Source organism: Acipenser ruthenus, chromosome 9, assembly GCF_902713425.1.
Source record: "Acipenser ruthenus chromosome 9, fAciRut3.2 maternal haplotype, whole genome shotgun sequence".
Taxonomy (NCBI): Eukaryota; Metazoa; Chordata; class Actinopteri; order Acipenseriformes; family Acipenseridae; genus Acipenser; species Acipenser ruthenus.
Window position 1 is genome coordinate 52,931,438 of NC_081197.1, and position 23,041 is coordinate 52,954,478.

General features: G+C 36.8%; 2 protein-coding genes across 2 annotated transcripts in view; one reads left to right on the top strand and one right to left on the bottom strand.

Moving 5' to 3' along the window:
* LOC117406100 (TBC1 domain family member 8-like) overlaps positions 1 to 2,678 on the bottom strand; it is a 55,124-nt gene extending 52,446 nt beyond the window's left edge. The window contains exon 1 of the mRNA XM_034009904.3: positions 2,266 to 2,678. Coding sequence (XP_033865795.2) covers positions 2,266 to 2,392 — 127 coding nt within the window. The 5' untranslated portion in view covers positions 2,393 to 2,678. The remainder of the gene's footprint in view (positions 1 to 2,265) is intronic.
* Positions 2,679 to 7,116: 4,438 nt separating this feature from the next.
* LOC117405303 (CCR4-NOT transcription complex subunit 11-like) lies at positions 7,117 to 21,346 on the top strand. The gene is made up of 7 exons (XM_034008256.3): positions 7,117 to 7,786; positions 9,813 to 9,977; positions 10,653 to 10,805; positions 13,350 to 13,552; positions 14,234 to 14,436; positions 18,948 to 19,044; positions 20,310 to 21,346. Exons 1-7 carry the CDS (start codon positions 7,468 to 7,470, stop codon positions 20,505 to 20,507), a joined length of 1,338 nt encoding a protein of 445 aa, XP_033864147.2. The 5' UTR covers positions 7,117 to 7,467; the 3' UTR covers positions 20,508 to 21,346.
* Positions 21,347 to 23,041: the final 1,695 nt, after the last annotated feature.

Consider the following 23,041-nt stretch of genomic DNA (forward strand, 5'->3'; position numbering starts at 1 on the left):
TCTGTTCAACAGATTAGTCGCCCCGCCATTTGTATTGTTCAGACCTGAAGATTATGTTAAAACATGGCTGGCAAAGGCCAGCATGCAGCTACCACCACCACCACCACCAAGTTACGAAACCAACTAACTTGAACCATATCTTCCTTAATTATACGATCCAGTACCTTTTTGTTTACAAATTAACCCGACCTCAGTTTTGTATAAAATTACGGTTTTAGAATGGGTAAAAAAATATACCAATTAGACTTTCATTATTGTTGTTGCCTTGTCACATTTAAGTTGAAAATCTTCAGCTAAGCTAAGGTGGTATTTTTTCAGCTAGTCAGATTAGCCAGGCACAACTTCAAGTCAGTCACAAACCTAAATTCAGGTCTATAGTGTGAACAACAAGGTCTGCTTGATAAACGAGTCTGGTTCGCTTGTTAAACCTCAATGTGAACAACAGCTGGACTCTGTCCTTTTGCACATAAGAAACAAACTATACAAGGTAACCAGACAAGGAAGTAAACATTTTGCACGTATTTTAGTTTATATTCTGAGGAAATAAGTAGAGCAAAAAACACAAAATCCTGCCCTTCAGACTCCGCCTCTCTCAAGAGTACAACTGTGTCAAATTGTTTGGATGTCTTGAAACATGGACTAATGCCACAGTGGCTAGGCTGAGACCAGTCATTTTATTTTGAGTAGTATAAACCCCAGGTCTCCAGACAGGAAAGGCATGGGAGTCCAGTGAATAGGCCTGCTGTGCCACTTAGCCATTTGTTAAGAACTGTAGCATGTAAACATTCACCAATTACAATTTTATTTTTTGATAAACAAAACTACAAAGATAAAAAAAAGACTGTTCAAGGATAAAAGTAACAGCAAGATATGTTGCAAAATCCCCACAATGGTCTCCCAGTAATAAACAGAAACAAACCAGTCATGTGAGCCATGGCAACCTCACAAGATAAGATACATAAACCCTCATGGATAAGGAAGCCAAGTCACATGATACCTGCCCCAGGTCACTGATTACACATGGTCCTGAACCTGAAGCAAGGTATTGCTGTATTGTACAGTACAGCATGTGAGTGCTGGCTTTGTGTTCTTTAAGTCTTGCCACTTACTGAACACAGAATATACACGGCAGCTTTGAAGTCATCTTATGCTATCTGTTGTCTGCTGCTGCAAGTCGGTTTTCTTTTGTTTGCTTGTCAGAATTAATATACATTAGTAATCAATTTAGTTCATATTCTCTTCCACACATACTGTACTGCACTCACTTCTAGTATTTTTTTTCTCACCAAGACCATACATTAAGGCTGCCATAGTTATTTTAGGATGAAACGGTGAACTGTGTCATAATCATCATCATCACAAATGTAAAGGCATTATGTGTCTTTACGAAATGGATGCTTACAGATTGATATGAATCTTGGAAACCACACATACACAGGTGGATAGCGAGATATTTCAAGTTTTTGTTGTTGTGGTTGTTGTTTTTAATTGAGTTTGGACAAATGCAGGTGAATACATAATACAATTATTAATCTAAAGACTGAAAGCAAAAAGACCCATCCTTAAATAATCCGGTTCCCATACAGTATTGGTAAAAGTTATTTGAATATGATGTGGATAAATCCATGTGATTGAAATTAAACAAGGAAACACCGGCACTGTATGTCACAAAATTTTAATTAGAAATGTTAGTAAATAACTGATCTGTCGTTTATTCTGTGCTGGTAAGGTACACATATACCGTTGTTCTATAATTACATTTTTGTGACTGCATGACACTGTAATACATACTGTATACATGTTATTACTACTGTATTACTACTATAATCATAACAGCCAGTAAATACAAACAACCTACAAAGTAGGCACACATGCCGATTTCTTGAATTTGATAACCATATTTTGAATTATACATCATGTACACTTGTACTTGTTCAAACCAACACCAGTGGAATATGACCACCCATTTAAACATGCCACTACTTCACAATATACTGTTTCTTTTCATTAAGAACATTTTTCGTTCATTTTCACCACACACACACACACAAAAAATAATACCCGCAATAATAATCTGAAAATAATTACAACAATCTGATTCAGCAATCAGTGTTATTAGTGTACAAGTACTAGAGCAAAACTCATCCAGCAAATTCTGAACATAACGAGCATTATCCTTGCATTTTGAAGTTAGCTGGTTGTCATATCAAAACTGCTTGTCATTCCCCCCATTTACGTCCTGCAAAAGTCCACCCCCTTTCTTACCTGTTATTTTGCCCCCACAATCTCCATGTCCCCTTCTGCGCTGCAGAACAAAATACGAATTGGATTTCTCGGTCACCCAAAGCTTCAAAGCGTTTTTCAGCAGAACTTCCTCTGGCTTCAACCACATTTTCCACTCGGGGGAGAAACACAGCCTTTCACATTACAAATTTAAAATGCAGGAACACGATGTTTTTCTGATTTCAACAGCCTTGCTCTTTCTTTCCCGTAAGCTCGAGTCGTGTATTCCTCTGTGCACTTCGAGCACGGTGTGCTGTGCGTGAGTCCACTTGTGACCTGCCGACGCTCCGCTGAAAATGCAGTCCAACAGAGAATGTAAATACTAACATACACGATCTGATTTCCGCATTTTTAGTCAGCCTCCAGAGTTCCGGCTCACACAGAGGAAGTCCAATCCCATTGTTACAATGATTGGCGTTTTACAAATGAATTGATATTGCAACTTTTTACAATAAACGTTATGGAGAAGTCCGCTTCAAAATGTGACAGCAGATATGAAGCGTATGCATTCATAAGTTATGAATGCTTACGTTTTATGCATGTTATCTTGGTAGCAGCGGCTTCTCACGAAAATATCTAGCTACTCTAACTTCACTTCAAATTGTTCCATAGATTCTGATTCCTCTTAACTCGCAGACTGTTACTATCTCGGCTGACAAAGGCGTTGAAGATAATTAAGGCTTTCTGTTGCAGAAAACTACAATATGAACTTGTAAATAGAAACAGTAGGCTTATTAGCCAGGAGTTGTGCCCTATACTGTGTGCAGCTTTTATCATTTAGTAATAAATATTTACCTTAATATTAACTATGAAATATTAATCTTGTTACTTTATACGTCTGACTTATAAATCAGATGTATTTGTGTTCCTGTAAAATGTTAGCAGTATAATAATGGGGGGGTGGGGTGTTGTTTTATGTACTTACAACAAAAGTATATAATCACAATTAAGCTCAAACTCCTATTAGTCTGTATTAGCACTTTTTCTTTTTTTTTTTAACTATACACAGTGATCTACAGCAGGTCATTCTGGAACAACTGCCTGCCTACTCAACAACTTACTCACACACTCAGAATCCAACCACACGAATTTACAGTAAAGATTCTATTATCCAAACTAATTGGGACCAGGGGGTGTTCGGATGATAGAATTGTTCTGATAATTGAATTATGACAGTGACATTTTTTTACATGGCTTTTCCAATTAAGATATCTTTATGAATTGAAGTTTAAGTCACAAACTTTCATAGAAAACAATATCCAAATAAAGATGTGAAAATGTAAAATGAAATTATTGCGATTTCTGATCCTGAGAACTTTTTACACTTATACCTTTAAAGTCTGTTTAATGGCTCTTACAATGTCCGCTCTAGTGCACTAATAGTGTAAGGATTATTGCCCACATTGTCAAACAGGCAGTACATCAATAATGATCCAAGGTGTGGTATGGAAAAGAAAAGCCAGAGCATTTTTTTTTTCGCTCTTCCTGTAGTGATTTGATTTAGAACAGTGGTTCCCAACCTTAGTCCTGGGGACTCCCTGTGTTTGCTGGTTTTCATTTCAACTGCACTCTCAAATACTTAACTAGACACTTAACTGAACTGATAATTGACCTTTATAATTGTTTTCAGCTCTTAAACAGTTGCAGAGTTCAAGTTATTTATAAAATCCATCCATCCATCCATTCATTCATTATCTGTAACCGCTTGATCCTATAGAGGGTCGGAGCCTAACCCGGCAGACATAGGGTACAAGGCAGGACTACACCCTGGACAGGACGCCAGTCCATTGCAGGGTAACTTTAGAGAGGCCAATCCACCTAGCCAGCATGTCTTTGGACTGTGGGAGAAAACCGGAGTACACGGAGGAAACCCACGTGAACACGGGGAGAACATGCAAACTCCACTCCACACAGACAGACCCGAGGCCGGAATCAAACCCAGGACCCTGGAGCTGTGAGGCAGCAGCGCTAACCACCGCGCCGCCCTACTTATAAAATGTTATAGTTAAATTGAAATCTGCAACTGTTTAAGAGCTAAAAACAATTTAAAAGCTCTAGTTAAGCAAATTCAGTTTAATTAATGGTCTAGTTAAGCAAATGAGAGCTCAGCTGGAATGAAAACCAGCAGACAGGGGGTCTCCAGGACTAGGGTTGGGAACCATTGATTTAGAGGACAGATCTCAAACCCCAGTGCACTAGAGCGGCCATTTTGAAGATAGCTTTGAAACAGACTTTAAAGTTAAGTGTAAAAAGTTGTCAGGATGTTAACAATGAAAAGAAAATGACAGGTACATTATTTAAACAGTTGTAGCAACGTGTGGGGACGTATAACGCTGTATTTCAGAACCCAGCTACTTACTCTTAAGCACTTAATCACAAAAAAATGAGGTTGACAAAGCACACATTTTATTCTGTTAGACAAACATTCTGACAAGTATATTTTTCACACATTGAAATACACACATATACCAGATTCTTATAGTTTTCTCTCAACTATTTTTCTGATAATGTGGTTGAAATCTGAAAGTGAATCTAGTCCCTCACAGAAGCAAGTGCTGAGGCTGGCACTACAGATGGTGCCAAAGAGCACAGGGGAACTGCCAGAAGGAATTGTCAATCAAATGCGACCACACTCTATTTTTACATGATCTGAAACTTTAGATAACATTGTGGTGATAATTGCCTAAGTAAATAACTCTCTATATGCATTTAAGAAAACAAAAACAGTATTTTGGCTAGCATACGTCTGGCATTGTGATGCCCCATATATATATTGTAACGTAGCCTCTCCGTAGTCGGCTCGTTTGCCCTTTAGAACGTAAACACAGACACAAGAATTGCAAAATGAAGCACTTTCGTGCACTTATTTTTACAAAACAAAATAAACTCAGCAAAACCAAAGCCTAGCTAAAACGTAGAGCCTAACTGCACTTGAAACAGTCCCTAACTATCAGACTGGACAGCTAAGCCAATTACCAGTGACAACCACTTTAAACAACACCTTTCTTTGTTTGTTTAAAAGCACTTTTTTTTCATAAACCAGCTCCCTGGTGCACTCTCTCTAATGGAGTTGAAGCTCTCATTTATAGTATGTGGCTATATGCCCCATGTGTGTATTTGTAATGCACCCTGAGAAATGTTCCATCTGAATATTTATTTAAATACCTGTTTAAAAATGAACCTGTTAAAAGCAACTGAAAACTGCAGTTAACATTTGGCTGGATATGAGTTACTGTACAATAAGTACTGTACATCCAATATAGAACACTATTGACTTCATTGTCGGTGAAATGGGGTTAAAAGCTCTTACAAAGGACCTGCATATTGTTTATGACTTTGGTTTGCGTCCAGCCCGGTACATTGTTATCAATATCAGGATTTCAATCAGCCACTCAGCTGGTTATGTTTAACTGTTTAAGATGGACTAGTGTTTCTACTATAAGGTAATGTGCTGTGTGTTGAATGTGTCTTATTGTTTAAGGGAGGTCATCTTATGCAGTTTGGGCAGTTCTGGCTGCTATAGTGGTGTTCCTCATGGGACCGAGTGAAGCTGCAGTAAAGTAGTGAAACAGGGAAAATGAAGATCTTTTACATGGAATGGTTTTGTGCTTTCTCACAAGAGAAATTTGCATAACACTTTTGTATTCTGTAGTTGTAAAATGTGGTTATAATAGTATTCAGCAGCATTTACTATGGTTGCTATACTTAATGCAGTATTCTAGAAAATACTACAATTTACTGTAGAAATTGGATGCAAATTTACCGTAGTGTTCCAAAGTTTGGAAACAACGAATGATTTACAGCAAGACTAGGGGTTGGATTGTATTGCCCTCTTACTTACAAATATCCTGGTATCTGTGAAAAAATAATCATCTCCTCTTTAAAAATATGTTAAATATTTTAATGAGCAAGACCGGTACCCTGAACTGTTCTAAGCAGTACAACCTCTCCTCTTTAAAAATATGCAAGAGATTTTAAGAACACAATATTCACTGGTTGTCAATACGATAGTAGCAATATTATCAATGTTTCCTTTTGGATGAATATATGATTTCTAAAGAGAGTTTACACTTTGAACATCCCCCTTCTGTTCGGAAGTCCTGGCTTTTTTGTACCTCTCAGAGGTGGGTACTAGAACTGAAGAGCAGTTTCAACTGATGTATCCTAGACACAGATTGAAGAAAAGAATAGCACAGTAAATTTCAGTCAGAACCACACAGAATGATAGAAAACATACAAAAGGGAGCGTTAAAAAATATTAAAATGTAATTTACTTGAAGAATCAGTTACTGTGTAGATTCTATGTTTTTAATTGGAGTGCCTGATAGCCTTATAGTATTATGATTATTATTATTATTTAGCAGACACCTTTATCCATGGTGACTTACAGAGACTAGGGTGTGTGAACTATGGATCAGCTAAGTCACTTACAACAAAGTCTCACCCAAAAGACAGAGTAGGAGGTTAGTGACTTGCTCAGGGTGACAAAGTGAGTGAGCCGGGATTTGAAACGGGGGACCATTCTAGTTACAAGCCCTTTTCTTTAACCACTGAACCACACAGCCTAAAAGTGTACTGTGATATTAATAACCAGTAGATGTAGTGCCCTCCAGTGGCTGATGCCATTGAGTCAACTTGAGTTTAAAAGACTGCAGCCAACCTAACTGCCAATTTCGATTTATTTTCTTAACAAATGCGGCAGATTAAGACAATTTCTTTAACTTTAATGTAAATTCATATAGTAGATTGTGGTTTAAACAAATTATTATGTTTTAATTAGAACATTAGCACTTGAAAATATATTAGAAAAGGTGAATCACAAGTTCCAAAACCTACATTTCCCATGATGCACCGTCCTGTCGTAAACATCAGTCTGGTAAAGCACTGGTTCCGGCAGATTGAAGTTGTATAATTTCCAGTCCTTTTGGACACGCTCTAAAAATCTGAATGATATTATACACAGAAACAGCTTGGCTTGCGCAGAATACACGCCAGTTTTGTTATGATCACAACTAACTGACTAATTATTTTTACGACAAGAGCTCCGAGAAGCCGCGAGTTGTTTGGTTTCAGATACCAGAACAGAGGAGTGATGTGGTGTTAGCAAGACCCCGCGTTTGGAGGGTGTTTCGGGATTATCTCTGGATTGTTTTCCCTTGGTAAACCCCCGTCCACCGGAGAAACATGTCGCTGGCCCCGAAGGAGCTGTCCAATCTTCTGGGGATCATCTCTGAGGAGGCCTGCACGAACACTTTCGAGGGCCTCTCCACGGCCTTCCACCATTACTTTGGGAAAGCGGAACACTTCCGAGTGGGCTCGGTGCTAGTGATGCTCCTGCAGCAGCCCGATTTACTACCTAGCTCCCCGCAGCGCCTCACCGCGCTGTACCTACTGTGGGAGATGTACCGCACCGAACCGCTCGCCGCAAACCCCTTTGCCGCTGTCTTTGCCCATCTCCTGAACCCGGCGCCAGTCGGAGAGGAGCAGGAGAAACCGCTCTCCGGTAAATCTACGCTTTTCATTCACATACCCAGCGTTACTACGAAGTAGGGGCATTGGAAAGCATAGATACAGGGCGGTGTATTTGATGTAATGTTATCGGTTAACACACTGTTATAAATCATAAAACGATTTGCAGGGGTAGTAGAATAGCACAGACACAGATTGAAGAATAAGCGCTGCAAAGTTCCGTTTTGGGGTTAGTGGCAGCAATGTGCATGTACAGTTTTGGTTTATTATGGTTAACATTATTTGAAATGCACACTGGCTGTTTATTATTTAGACATCTAAATTCAACAAACCAACCCACTCATCGCCTGTTCGTGTACCGCTCTGGTTGTTTATTTTGAGTGCGACTGAGAGGCGCGTTTCTATGGAGGCTGCTGTCAACTTTTCTTGGAACAAAGTTTCAAAGTTAATTTCCTAATCTTTGCTAGTAAAGTTTAAATATCCAACGATCAAATTTTTATTGGGGCAACACTAATTTATTTGTAATCCACACCCCATGCTGTGTCTTTATGTAACTGAAAGTAAATGCAGTATAGTGAACATAGAGGAGGGGTCTGTTTTGTATAGACTTTTCCATTTCATGGAAGTTTGTTTACAAAATTATCTGGGATATTACTGGCTGAGACAAAAGTTTACCATTATAGTGCCAATTAATTCAATACATTAATACAAAGAATTGTAATGTTTCTGTGTTTGGCAAGATAGTCTGTGGCAATCAGCAATTCCATTTGTAAATTGATCAGTGCATCTTTTATCATTGGTTCATTCTACTGCTTTCTAACTGGTGGCTCCCTCCTGTAGGAACTGCACTAAACACATCCTCTGAAAGGGATAGTCTTGTCTCCTACAGAGAGATTTAGGAGACAATTGGAACCTGGTTCAGATTATGCATTTTAGCAATTGTCTGGGAACCTGGCAACACCCTATACCTATTAAAATGGAAAAGTTGAACATAACAATGTCTGATGAAATGTATTAATTAGCAACAATGACCATGTTTGCATTCATTCATATTTTTTTTAGTTATGTATTTATTTATTCATTCTTTAACCAGGAAAAAAAAACCATTGGGTCAATTGCAGTGTGCCAGTGATTTAGTCACTTCAAGTGGATTAAAGTGTGGATGAGAAAATCCTGCAAATATGTACTAATTTAATCCTGTTTATAGCATACCAAACAGATTATCTCAGTAATTGGAACAAGTTAGACCGATAATGGGGACTAACCTACAGCTACAGCCAAAAGCTTTGCATCGCCCTGTAGAATCAACACATTTTGCTTCATAAAGACGAATTAACCTGTTAAATGATGTTACTTTTAATGTATTACATTACATACCACTGTAGTTTTCCATATACAACAAAAAACTGACAATTGGAAAAATGTGACATTTTGAAATCTAACATGAAACACTGTACTACTGTTGTAGGCTTCCGTTAGACCTCCGGTAGTTTCTTTGACTACATGATGTTGAATAAAATATCTATAGATAAAGGGATCCCTGTACAAAAATAATTCATTTTTATTACATCAAACATATTTAAGTAAAATAAATGTCATGTCTTTTTTGTGCACATTTCAAACTGGTACTCTGCAGTTGATCCATTGAGTCTGAGGCCGCTTTTACAGGTTTCCTGGCAAGATGACCATAAACAGACAGCAGTAATTTCACATCCATAAAAACAACCTCACTCTAAAGACAATCTCATCATACATTCAATCTGGGATCAGAAACATTTACACTTTTATAATTCTATACTATACAAAAAGTATATATGTAGATACAACATAAGTCTTCTCCCAGTTATATTTAAAAATATTAAAATATAACTGCATTTTTTAATGACTCAAAAAGATAAAATGAAAAAGAATCGAATTCTGAGGAGGTCTGAAAAAAAATAATACCCATTTTACTGTACAGGAGAGTGGTTTTTCTCTTTGTTATTACATACTTTGGCTGTAGATCATGTTAAACTACATAGGCTACTTTAAGATCGTAATAGCTCTGATTTCTTTTACAGGTTTTCTGCCTCCCATAACATTGCCAGAAAAGTTTTTCCTCTCCCAGCTCATGCTGGCTCCACCTAGGGAGCTCTTCAAGAAAACCCCTCGACAGATCTCATGCATGGATGTTGGTAACATGCCTCAGTCTGTGGATATAAGTGGGCTTCAGCTGGCCTTGGCAGGTAACCATCTCTCAAAGCAAAGGCTTTAGAAAATAACTCTCCTTGGCAGCATTACTGTTATGTCTTGGAGAATGTTTCTCCATCCATTGCGCACACATCAAACTATTTTATCAGTCCTCGTAAACTGCTGTTTTTAAACATCATCACACTTGCTTCTCTAGCCAGCAATATTGCCCCCTTCTTGTCTTGAAGGTTGTTTTTCTCTTTGCTTGTTTTTTATGTGGTATATGGTAAATTTGGATATTCAGGTATTTCCAATACCTGTTAAGCTCTGTAGATGAAATTGTTCCTGGAACCTAATCACTTCCTGATTCCTATATATACTGCAGTTTAAACTCAGTGCAACAGTGTAGGTATAATCAGACCTTCAACACTGGTACCAGGATGCAAATGTTTATCTCTACTATTGAATTTGGAATATTAGCATGAAAACAAACACGATTTTCAACACAGTCAAAACAGACACCAGTGATAATATTGATAATGTTTATAAGACAAACACAAAATGGAGTTTTTGAGTACGATAGTGTAAAGCATGAATAATTAATGTTTGGTTTTTTAAACAAAAGTAATAAAATGTGGTGTTCTTTGAACTTAAACATCACAGCCCCTAAATATAAGTTATAAATATGTGGTGTTTTATTTATTTATTTATTTTTTAATTCCTTTCTTCAGAACGTCAGTCAGAGCTGCCAACTCAAAGCAAGGCCAGCTTTCCCAGTGTTCTCAATGATCCGGACCCAGATTCTTCCAACTCTGGATTCGACAGCTCCGTAGCCAATCAGATTACAGAAGCCTTAGTTAGTGGGCCACGACCACCAATAGAAAGTAAGTATTTAGCACATTTACTTTGTGAACTTAGTACTTATGAAATAGACAGTAGCACAGTCAGACACAAGCATTAGAACATACCCTTGATGCTTTGTGAGCACACCTCAATCTTACCTGAAAAACTATTTCAGTTTAGGGTCTTTTTTTGGCAAGGGATAGATAACATGTATAGCAATACCATTAAGAATGTATTTTAATACTAAGACGTATATTAATGGTTACTAATTATTATTAAACCTATGGAGTTGGTATAAAAAAAAGAGATTTCTTCATTTGCCAGAAAAAGCTGGAATACTGTAAACAAGGATAATAAGTTGGCTATCCCACTGCAGTTGCTTGTCTCTGTCACTGAGACATTAAAACTTGTATTCTGTGTCATTGACAGTTTCCTTCAAAACATTATCAGAATACAGTATAATCAAATTTTAGCAACTGAGTTACCTTGTTCAAAATAAATATATTTTTACTATGGAAATGCACCAAAACAGCATACCATAGTACAGTCTATACCGGTTTGAGTCATTAGATGGCACACTCTGTTTTTGCATTGACTACGGATATATTTTCACCGAATTGGAAAGTAATGATGAGATAACCTCTGGTATGGCAGCTGCCATCTAAAAACTGCAACACCAACTTTAGAAGAGATCAGAGCTACACAAAGCTGTCACATGAATCTGAAAAAGCACTGAAAGGTGAAAATGAGAAAGCAAAGGCTGAATAACACTGACAAGTATTTTCATAAACTGAATGATATTGACAATTTAAATGAATGGGCACGATTCAGTTCACATTTGTTGCCACCAGGTGTCAGCATTACTGCACATGTAGTGGTCTAAAAAAGGACCTCCATAAACTAAAGGAACGATTTACCTTAATACCTATATACTTTTTCAATTTTCATGACATCCATTTTCATGACATCCATCTCTCTAACTAAAAATTATAATACTCCGGTTTCCATGAACATTGAATATAAATAATGTCATGTTAATGCTCTTATGTGTATATTATTATTATTATTATTATTATTATTATTATTATTATTATTATTATTATAATGCTCTTTGCTTATTTCCAAAAAGCTTCTTTAATATGGAATCCCTCTATCATGACCACCAATGGAGCAAGATATTCAGATTGAAAATGGGTTGCTCGACAGTAGTGATGTTAATATTGCGTTGGTCATAAAGAGGCACCAGTAGTTTCTTGTCTTTGTTTAATGACACTGTACACTCACACACATGTGTTTTTACTGTGTTTTAGTTGTTTATTAAATCTGCAATGTCAACACTTCCTACTAAGTTCTTCCAAAAAAACCGCAGGTGGTTAGTGGGTGTAATTTAACCCTTTCCTGCTAGGTAAATTGGACCCCACTCATTACAGTGGCAGGAATGTGTTGTTCACGGTTAATACACTGGCTGTTACATACTAAAGCTAATTATCATCCAAACGACTTGTTCACAGGGAAATCCTCCTTTCATTTTGAGAAGCTGGGGGGAAAAAAGACATGTCACTTTCACTTTATTTAGAACTAGGTCTACAGAATATTTAGCTTTAGTCATCTACTCATATTTTTTTGTGTGTGTGTGTCTGCTTCAACAAGAATGTTGGTATTAGATTGTTGTTTAACAGTTCTTTCTATGTGATGGCATTGTTTCTGTCCGACTAGCATAACACTTTGTAAATTATTTTATTGGAATTATAGCTTAGCAACAAGTAATTGATGTGTTTGAGTCTGAGGCAATAAAGGACTTGCTCTGTAATGGCAAGCTGTTTTCAGTAGTGGAGAAACTAATGTCCCTACACAGCTAAAACCTTCTCATGAAGTAAAGCTTAGCATTCACAGAATTTCACAGAATGCTAAGGTCTAGAACTATGTAGTAAACAGAAAACAAGGAAATATATGTTGGTGTAAAATTAAAACCATTATGCAAATGAAATGAACAATGAAGGAACTGCACACCGTCTATTGAAAGGGCCAGATGTTTAGAATAAAAAAAATATGTAAAGATTGTCTAGCTGCAGACTTGTGCCATGTTTACAACTGCTTTTCTTCAGTGATGTTTTGAGGTGCACATCAAGCTTAAAACCAAACTGGCTTGACACCCTTAAACAATGTCCTGTAAACACACTTTTCAGAAAATGCATTCTGATAGTGTACTGCACATGTGCAAACTGTGACAAAAGCAACTATATCCATATTTCTTTCATGTTCCCAATTCAACTTGGTTTTGAATATTATTTCAATACTTCTTCTAATAAGTGAAATATTCTGAATGATTCAGCTCCAGAAGCATTAATTTATATATTGCTTCTGTATTATTCCTAATCAGTCCTTGTTCCTGCCACAATTCTATAAGTTGATTTAAAGTAGTGGAGCACCACTTAGTAAACTGGTGTAACACAGGAAGGGAATGGGAATAGTTTGATTCGACTGGTTGTGTGGTGAATGGAAAAATAAAGTCTGGAAACTAAAAGATCATCAGAAAAGCACTGTTTATTTTCTTAACAATTTCCATGTATCTTTCCTTTGTGGAGGTCACTTTCGCCCGGAGTTCATCCGGCCTGCCCCTCCACTGCACGTGTGTGACGATGAGTTGGCCTGGCTTAACCCTTCAGAGCCTGACCACACCATCCAGTGGGACCGCTCTATGTGTGTGAAGAACAGCACTGGCGTAGAGATCAAGCGCGTCATGTCCAAGGCTTTCAAAAGTCCACTGTCTGCACAGCAGCAGACACAGGTATGAATTGGGAATTCAAACAAAAATCAATAGAATCCAAAAACAAAATAAGCTCTACAGACAGCTGATTTTCAATTTTATTCAGATATTTGGCACTCTTGAAAAGTATGGGGATAGCTCATGAAGGGGTAGTTAATTAATTAGGTTCCACACATTGCTTTGTGAGTGATTTAAACCCTACTTGCAGAATCTAATGTGGCAATTTATTATATATGCAAATATTTGTAGCGGAGTAGCGCTCGCCACCTTCATGGCACCTTGTGTTTGTAGTTTGTTTTGTACAGTGCTTTATTTATCCTATCTGTAAATTTTTGTTGTATGTTCTTCATAAACTACCTTGGCAGGTAGTGTCACATGACTTTCTGTTTGGATTTATAACCTCTGTGTCTCTCTCGCAATCTCCAATCTATATTGAGATAGCCCATGCACCCTTTTACAGGGATTCCAATGTGGCACGTATATTTTTACATTTATTAAGAGAGAACTGCCAAGTTTAATTAACAAGACCATTTCTGTCTACAAAGGGCGAGTTATGAAAATATTGAATAATACATTGTACAAAAAATGGTTGCAGGTCTAGAATTCAGACATCTGTACCATTGCTTCTCGTATCTCTCTGCTACAGCATTTTCTAATAGTTTATTCCCGAAATAATCTAAATTGCATGTTGCTCTTTTGCAGCTGCTTGGGGAGCTAGAAAAGGATCCTAAACTGGTTTATCACATTGGACTGACCCCGGCCAAACTGCCTGACCTGGTAGAAAACAACCCGCTGGCTGCAATCGAGATGTTGCTGAAACTGATGCAGTCAAGTCAGATCACGGAGTATTTCTCTGTGCTTGTCAATATGGACATGTCTCTCCACTCCATGGAGGTGGTAAATAGGTATGTGTTTTGTTTTCAGTCTCCATGGGGATGTGCTCAGTATTGTCTCTGCCTTCACTTGTTGTAACTAGGTTGTACAAATAGATTGCAAAATCTCATAATTCAATAGCTGAATAACTCGCCCTCCCATCTGGTGTGTAATGATGATTAATAATCCAGATATTTTTAAGAGGTAGTATTTGGGTGTGGTAAGGATGCTTTGACAGCTAAATGGTCTTTCAAGGAGTAAGATGTTCCTTAAATTCCTATTACACACCCTACAGAAATGCAAGTCCTTGCTAGTAGTAAAAGTACAGATTCCGATTCTCGGTTTGATAGGCAGACCAGCCAGCTGTCAATGAGAGACACAAGCTCTTACCCTTATTGAATGTGATGGTGTCAGTTACGGTTCTGTATGTGCAGTTGTCTGTTCCTAACTAATAACTTGTCCTTTATGTGAGGCTTTTTATACATTTAGAACTACTAAAATAAACATTAATACATTAAATGAACAACTTTTTGAAAACATTTAAACAGACTTCTAATTGAAATGTTTGTTGTTGAATCTATCAGCATTATTGAGTGTTTCATTTTTGTACATGCTATTCTTGTTCCTTGAAACACGTGAATAAACAGGTTTGCAATGTAAATTAAGGCCAGGTTTAAGTGAGCATTGCTTTGCAAGTTGCCGGTTTTGTTGCTGTCTCCCAATGCAGTTTTTCACATGCTTGAAAAGAAAAGCAGCACATACTAGTGTTAAGTGTAGAACATTTTTAGTTTTGCAGACCTTGTAAAGTTATTATTAAGACACCAAGCCCCACATCTTTTTTAATTATAAAAAAGATACACATAGTTATTAGCAGTATAAATTACATTTATACAGTTATGGTTCGTTTAGCGTTTTCTTTGATGAGAATCCTGTGAAAGAAGGTGTGGTCAGTAATTTCAGGCAGCACAGGTATGTGTATCAGGGCTCTTTTGTTTATTTGTAATTAAGATCATCTTTGGCTGTGTCTTAATTTGAACTCTATACCTTTACTAAATATTGTGTTGAAAAAAAGGTTAATATGGTTTCTGAAGGACTTCATAATGTTCCCCAGAGTGTTCTGAAAAAAAGGACACTAATTCTAAGATGCTACTGTAAAAAATTGATTTTCAGTGAATTTTTATAGGAAGAGTCAACTACAGCCAAAACAACCTGGTCCTGGGGGAGCATCCTACTGAAAAACCTAAAGGGTTCATTTTAATTATATATAGTTATAAGATATGCATGTAGTCTGCATTTCCCCCCTTTTATCTGTTTTCTTTTATAATGGGTGTGTTTATAAATTAATATTACAACTCCCTTTGATGCATTGCCAAGCATCCACTTCAAAGCCACCGTTAACTGAAACAGCTTTCCTGTGAAACAAATACTAACTAGATAACTGTTACACATTATGAAGGCACATTTGAAGTGGTATGTAACATCCTGTACACACCCCAATAATGTTTTCATTTTTTAAATGGCTTCCCACACACCTTGTCTTTGTATTCCAGTGTGTTTTTTATATGTACATCGAGCGAAGATGGAGACTCAGTGAGTACAATAAGGTGCGTTAGAAATGGATAGATTCATTTGCTGCACGCGGTAACGGCTATGGGGACCAGCACTGGCATTTCCATTTACTGGATCCGAGGACAGCCCAAGCTCCAGTGCATTATTTGTCAGGCGGTTTTGTCAAACAGAACTCTTAATCCTACAAAATTGAGAATCCGTTTAGCATTCAGAATGTGAAACAAATTACTTTTTTAAACAAAAGAAACAGGGACTTTGCCATCAGCAGCTTACAATGCGTAAAATGACAACATTCCTTGCTGGGCTGGTAGCAAAGATCCAAGCCCAGGAATCTCATTAAGTTAGGTACGTTATATAAGTACTTTACTTTCTACATGTACTTACACATATACACATACAAATTAGTCTCACAATGCTGTTGTTAAAAACTGTGTGGCAAGTGGTCCATGGGAAAAATCCAAACACCAAGGTGGTCCCTACATTGACAAAGAACCACTGCTTTAAACTAAGAACTGGCCTAACCTAAATAGAACCCTTAATGTGTATTTTCAACGTATTAAACAAAGTGGCTCTTTTGTTAAATTAATTAAGCATGGAATTAAACATAATTCTGAATGTGTAAATAAAATAAAGCACATCAACATTAATTTAAATTCCATCCATTGTAACTACTGATACTTGAAAAGGTTACAAAAAGCCTGTCTGATGGATTTCTTTGACTAGTACTAAAAAGAAACTGATAACCATTCTTTTCAACTTCAGTTACTAAATATATCTGCGTTGAGTGATATAGAAATTCATTTGACACCTTCAATTGATATGGGTTTTTTTGTTTTGTTTTTTTAAACGGTCTACTGTAAAATGTGGCTATTCATTTTGACATGACATGTATTCTAATACTTATACACAAATATAGAAACAAAAGTATAGTTGAAATATACAGTACAAGAATGCAGCATTCCCCGTACTCTATCAATCAATCTTTATTTTATATAGCGCCTTTCATAGTGGACCACCATCACAAAGCGCTTTACAAGATGCAGTAACAACAAGAAAATCCATAATACAGAGAAATGCATAATACATGATATACGGAAAAAAAATGCATAATACAGTGGAAAGTGCATAATACATGAAATAGTAGCAACAACACAGCAGCTAATAGCAGATATCAGGCTTAAAGAGCATGGAAAGCAAGAGAGAACAGGTGGGTCTTGAGAGTTGATGTAAAGCAAGTGACGGTGGGAGCATCACACAAGAGGGTCTCTTCATCTGCAATCTAAATTTGCTAATGCATTAGAAACAGTATTTAAACTTCCAGTAACTGTCTGAATATAGTTTGTGTCATGGTCTGTCACCTGGTTTATTACTCTATGAATAAAAATCTATTTTGACAGGCAACTTCTGGTATCGGGGTAACTTTAAATGGCAAGACCGTAATATGTTTAGATAGCATGGCTTATCATGGAATGACTTGATTTGTAACGTCTTTAATAGCCTTGCCTTTGTTGAAGGGTTAAAACCTTATCGCTCATTAATTAAAACCATCAGTGCAAGCGCACGCCGTCTTAAGTTACAAAGTCTTATAATTAAGTGGCTTAAACAGCTCGAATAGAATTGAAGCTTCATGTGTCATGGTAGTATTAAAACCTCTACAAAAAGTATTTGTGGTACCTAGTTCGAGCAAGAACCTGTGAACTCAATCACAAAGCTGTCAAACTTCAAAAGCGTTGCCTTTTTGAAACTGCAAAAATAATCAAGAACTACCACTAATGCTTTCAATTCTGTAAATACAGTGTCTTTAATAACAAGTGCCTCAGCAGTGCTCTTCATAGAAAACAGCAATGCAGCTACACAATCATGCTCATGGTAACCTCCCCCACAAAGCCACAAGAGATTCAAATTTGCAGTATGTTCTAAATGTATTTCTAGCACGATTTTTTTTTTTTTTTTTTTTTTTTAAAAGGCCAGAGTCTACTCCTATCTTTAAACTGCACAACTCGTCCCGAAAGTAAATGCTATTATTACTGTTCACACTAATAGTACCTTAATGACACTCTACTAGCTATTGTATACACTACTTCACAAATGTATAATGTGTCACAAATAAGTAAAAGTTCCTCTCTTTGTTTTAATGTTCCCTGCTTAACAGTGACAGGCTGTAGAATACTAAATTTAAAATGACACAAATAGGCACTTACTGTATTAAAAATAGCTCTGCTTCCTTGAGAATTCTGCTGCCTCTTCAGCTCTGAAGAGGAACCCGAAAGCACCACATTGCTCATTACTACAGGATTTTAAAATCGTTTCTAAACCTTGCAGGTCATTTTGACAAATCAACAGTATATACCAACCGAGCTATGAATCTTTAACATCATGATGTAATTGTGCCACGGCTTCAAACACCTTCAACGGATTCGGGATACAATAAAATCAAATTGTTCCATAGACAGTTCATAAGTCAAGCATGTACGAACAAAACAAGCCCAAAGGAAATACATATTCACCTGTAATCACAATAATGCCCTCCACATCATATTATAATAGTTTTACTAGTATTATTAACCCCTGTGAGTCTTGTGTTATTGCGTAATTGTTGCATTTAGTAGGTAAAACCTTGAAAGAACCTTGTTTTTTTTTATCCCTAGATTTTCGCTGAACTTTCATACAGGACTATGGTAGTGCTCAGCTGGGAGTGTATTTACACATGCTGGTGTTTCTGTAGCATGGTTTCCTGCCATCTTGTTGTATACTGTGCCTTATGTCGTTACTTCCAGTATCACTGCCACAAGCCAGTGTATCCCGAATGAGGTGATGTTCTTATTTAGCTGCTTCACCAGATGTACAGGTATAAAAGAATAGAAAGACCCCCTAGTGCCCCCTACAGAGACATGCAACTACCGTGCATTCCAACCCAGCATTTCTGTCACCTTTGTGTTTGTAACAAATTATTATTATTTTTTTTTTACAATAGGCTTACAACAGCAGTAGATCTCCCTCCAGAATTCATCCATTTATACATTTCAAATTGCATCTCCACCTGTGAGCAGATCAAAGACAAGTACATGCAGGTAAGCTGGGCATTTTTGGGCATAAACCACAGGCTTAGTAAGCAGCCTCGGTACTGAACTTGGAATTTCCAGTCCACAGCTGTAGGGAGGGCTGTAGCATCTCTGTTAACTCGTTCAACACTTATAGTACCACTTACAATCAAGCTGAGACTTTGTAGTACAGGAAACTCCACTCAGTATAGCAAAGCAGTAAACTAATCTCTAATGCCAATACAGTCTAACTTTTAAAAAAAGACAATTGAGGAATATGCCCAAAGTAGATGTTTTTTTTTAATATCTTAAGCAGGCAGTGCACTTCAGCTTTCTAGGATGATCTTTCGGTGAATTTTTACTTGGTGCTGAAAGAGTTAATTTCACTGTATTAATACAGTATTAATAAATCATCTACAACATTTTTATAGACCCACGGCACAACCCTTACTTGTGGGTCTGTGTGGTTATTGTCATTGTATGAAACCAGTTTTTGTTTTTCAGTTCTTTTGTGTGGTAGAAACTACAACTAAAGTCTAATTTACAGCAGGCTTTTTTCTTCCAGCATTGTGCCTTAAAGCGTTTGTTCCTAGTATAAGTAGTCGATTCTGCCCGTCATTGTCAGTGAAAATAAATGTACTTCTCTGTTGACCGATCAATAAAGTAATCACATTGTGTACGAGAGGCTAGCAACAATGTCGTGGTTCAGCACTATGAAAGGGTCCTTTCCTTTCATTTATTTTGTTGAGGAAGTTGGATAGGGTAAAAAAGGGAGGAAAGAGACCCATTTGTGAATGGTGCAGCCTGCCACTACTGTCAAGTATTTTGCATGAAGTCAATGTGAATATATAGGATGTTCTGCTGAGTGGAATAGATTTCAGGTAATCTTATTTCTGGTTAACTTTTACTTGGAATAGTGATGGTTCCTATATAAAATGCTTGTGTAAACTCTCCTGGCATGCCAGAACCTAGACAAAATTCCTCTTGGGTAGATCAGCATACTGAAAGAATGAGTAGCAGAGTTTAGTTTTCAGTATCGGTGCATAACTAAATGTTTTAGTAGTAGTGAACCAAACTTGTGTTAGCAACTTGCGTACCAATGGACAGCCCAACAGGCATCATGTACTACAAAATGTGCTAACAAAGTTTTATCACAATTCTATGAGTATATGTAAAACTCTCCGAATATAATGATTCTGATTTGCAGGATAATGTATTGTTAATCCTGCTAACTTCATCATTAAAATCACACTTTTTGTTATTTTAATTTTAATTTTTTTGTGTCTTTCTTTCAGAATCGTTTGGTGCGCCTCGTCTGTGTTTTCCTCCAGTCTTTGATCCGGAATAAAATCATCAACGTCCAGGACTTGTTTATTGAAGTTCAGGCATTTTGTATTGAGTTCAGCCGGATAAGAGAGGCAGCTGGCCTTTTCCGATTGCTGAAAACATTGGACACAGGAGAGAACCCCTCCGAGGCCAAGCCCAGCAAATAAAGGAGATTAATTGTGGACTAATGAAGCACTTGGCTTTTGAAATGAATTAGAACCTTCTTGTTATTGTTTTGTATGGATTGTGTACACATTTTACAAGGTGGCATTCTCGACAGTGATCTTTATTTCTGTTCAGATATAAATGCTGAAGAAACATTACGTGTTCTTTCACTTAATTTGATATACTTTAAAACATAGTTTATTACTGCAGGTACATTTCTATTTACTGTACTGTAGGTTATGTTTTTAAATGTGACTGAAGATAGTCTGTTCATATTGTAGACGTGTTTGGATAATGAAACTTTTTTTAAAGGGAAACAGTGTATTCACACATCTGTCTGATCAGGCTGTATTTTCATGAGGCTCCTGATGGCATGGATAAACCGTGATAGACTATAGCCTGCCTGATATTTGCAGTTTTTTTTTATTATTTTCATTGACACATTTTGATGTTTTTGTTTTGATTTGAACTTCCTGAATTTCTCTGGTTTCACTGAGGTAACTTCTTGTTTTTAATTTTTATTTGCTTTAGTATTTTTTTTTTTATTTGTCTATTTCTGCATGAACAATTTGAAATCTGAAGGTCGTTGTTTTTTTTAATTCTGTTTTGAAAGGCTGACATTTTTACGTTCCTGGAAACTATTGTGGGTGAAATCTGCAATCACAGGCCTACGTTTTTTCAGCTCGCACGGGATAAAAGATTTGGTGTTTCAGATCATTCAGAAATTTATAATAATAATGTTTTTTCTCAGTTGTTTATAATGCAGGAATCTGAAAATGTCTAACTCACAAATGCTGATTTGAGAGTATGTGAACATGATAAAGTTGAAAGTACAACACAAGCCTCCATTTATTTTCTGCTAGGAAAGTAGTACTTTGTAAATAGTCTCTATGAAGAGGACATTAAAAGCCATAGGCCTTGTTCAGAGGAAAATGAAGAAGGGGATCTGGAAAACAACAACACGATGAGCTGGATGGACGAGAAATATTGGGGCTCAGTGGATGGTCTATCTTAGATTTATCATTTATTGCACATATCCTGGAATTACAAGGAAAAAGCATAGAATAATTCAGTACTATATAGTATTGAATAGTCTACTTTGATAGCTGGCAATAAAAAGAGGTTGTTTGTGTGTCTAGAATGTCACGTGCAGGCTTATTTCTGTATTCCTGTGTTCTACAGAATACATATGAAACTGCTTCATTGTTTTATAAGCACCTACAGTACAAGAAAGCTAAGTGACAAAAATAGCAAGCAGGTTTGGTCTCATTCTAGTCTAAGGATTTTATAATTACTATTGATTTTATACAGCCTGAATGTGTTGCTCTGTTTATAAAGTAGCAACTAGAATATTTTGTAATGGCTAAATGTTTTATAACAATTTATATTTTAGCCTGTAATTCATTTTTAGTAATAATGATCAACTGATTTATTGCTTTTTAACATTGTACAGTCGCAGACAAAAGTATTGGCACCCTATACTTCTACACTTCTACTATAATTCAAGGCAACATATTATGGACAAGCATTTAGTAAACATTAAGCCGATTTTTAATATACAAAAAGCAAAATACACAATTTCTTGTAATTTAACAAATCTTTATCGAAAAACAAACAAACTTATTTCATTTAAAGTATTTGTTCATGACAAAGGTATTGGCACTTTTGCTTTTATGGCTTTAGGATGTTTATAATTCACACATCTTTTTGGTGAAATATGGGCCATTTCCGTCTGTCTTATTTCCTTCAGCTCAGGCAGCTTGAATACACAGTACTTGGTCACATTTTTTTTTCAGGTCAGTCCAAGGCATTTGTATTGGATTGAGACCTGGTGATTCTGAAGGCCATTCCAGAGCTTTTTGTTTTCTTCAAAAACTCCTGAGTTGACTTAGCCGTATGCTTTGGGTCATCTTTGTGCTGGAAGTTAAACTGTCTGCCAATCAGCCTACGAGCAGATGGTATCATCACACTATGTAGAATGTGGCTGCATTTATTGTCTTCAATCACATGAATGTCTCCAGTCCCTGGACTGCTATCAAAGTAAACCATGAATTACTAAACCTAATTATTCTATGATTTTTCCTTGACATCCCAGGATATGTGCAACACAGTACACATTTTAAAAGACAGCATCCACTGAGCCCCAATATTTCTCCTCCAACCGGCTCATCCTGTTGTGTTCTTTTCTAGATCCCCTTCTTCATTTTCCTCTGAACAAGGTGTATGCTAAAACACCCTCATATCATGATCAAACTACTGAAGGCTTTTCCTTTTTTTCTCCAAACATACTATGGTCCATTTTTGGGTAAAAGTTATATTTGAATCTCATCGGACTAGAGAATTTTGTAGAAGAATGCTTCATATTTCTTGGCTTATTTTAGATGGTTTGTTTTATGAATTTTCTTTCAAAGTGGTTTGCAGTGAGTTGTATGTGTATACATCTCTTCTGTGTTCTGTGTCCTTTGTACAGTTCTTTCATGCACTATTATGTCTGATGCTTCTAAATATTTCTTGAAGTCCTTGGCTGTTAATCTTG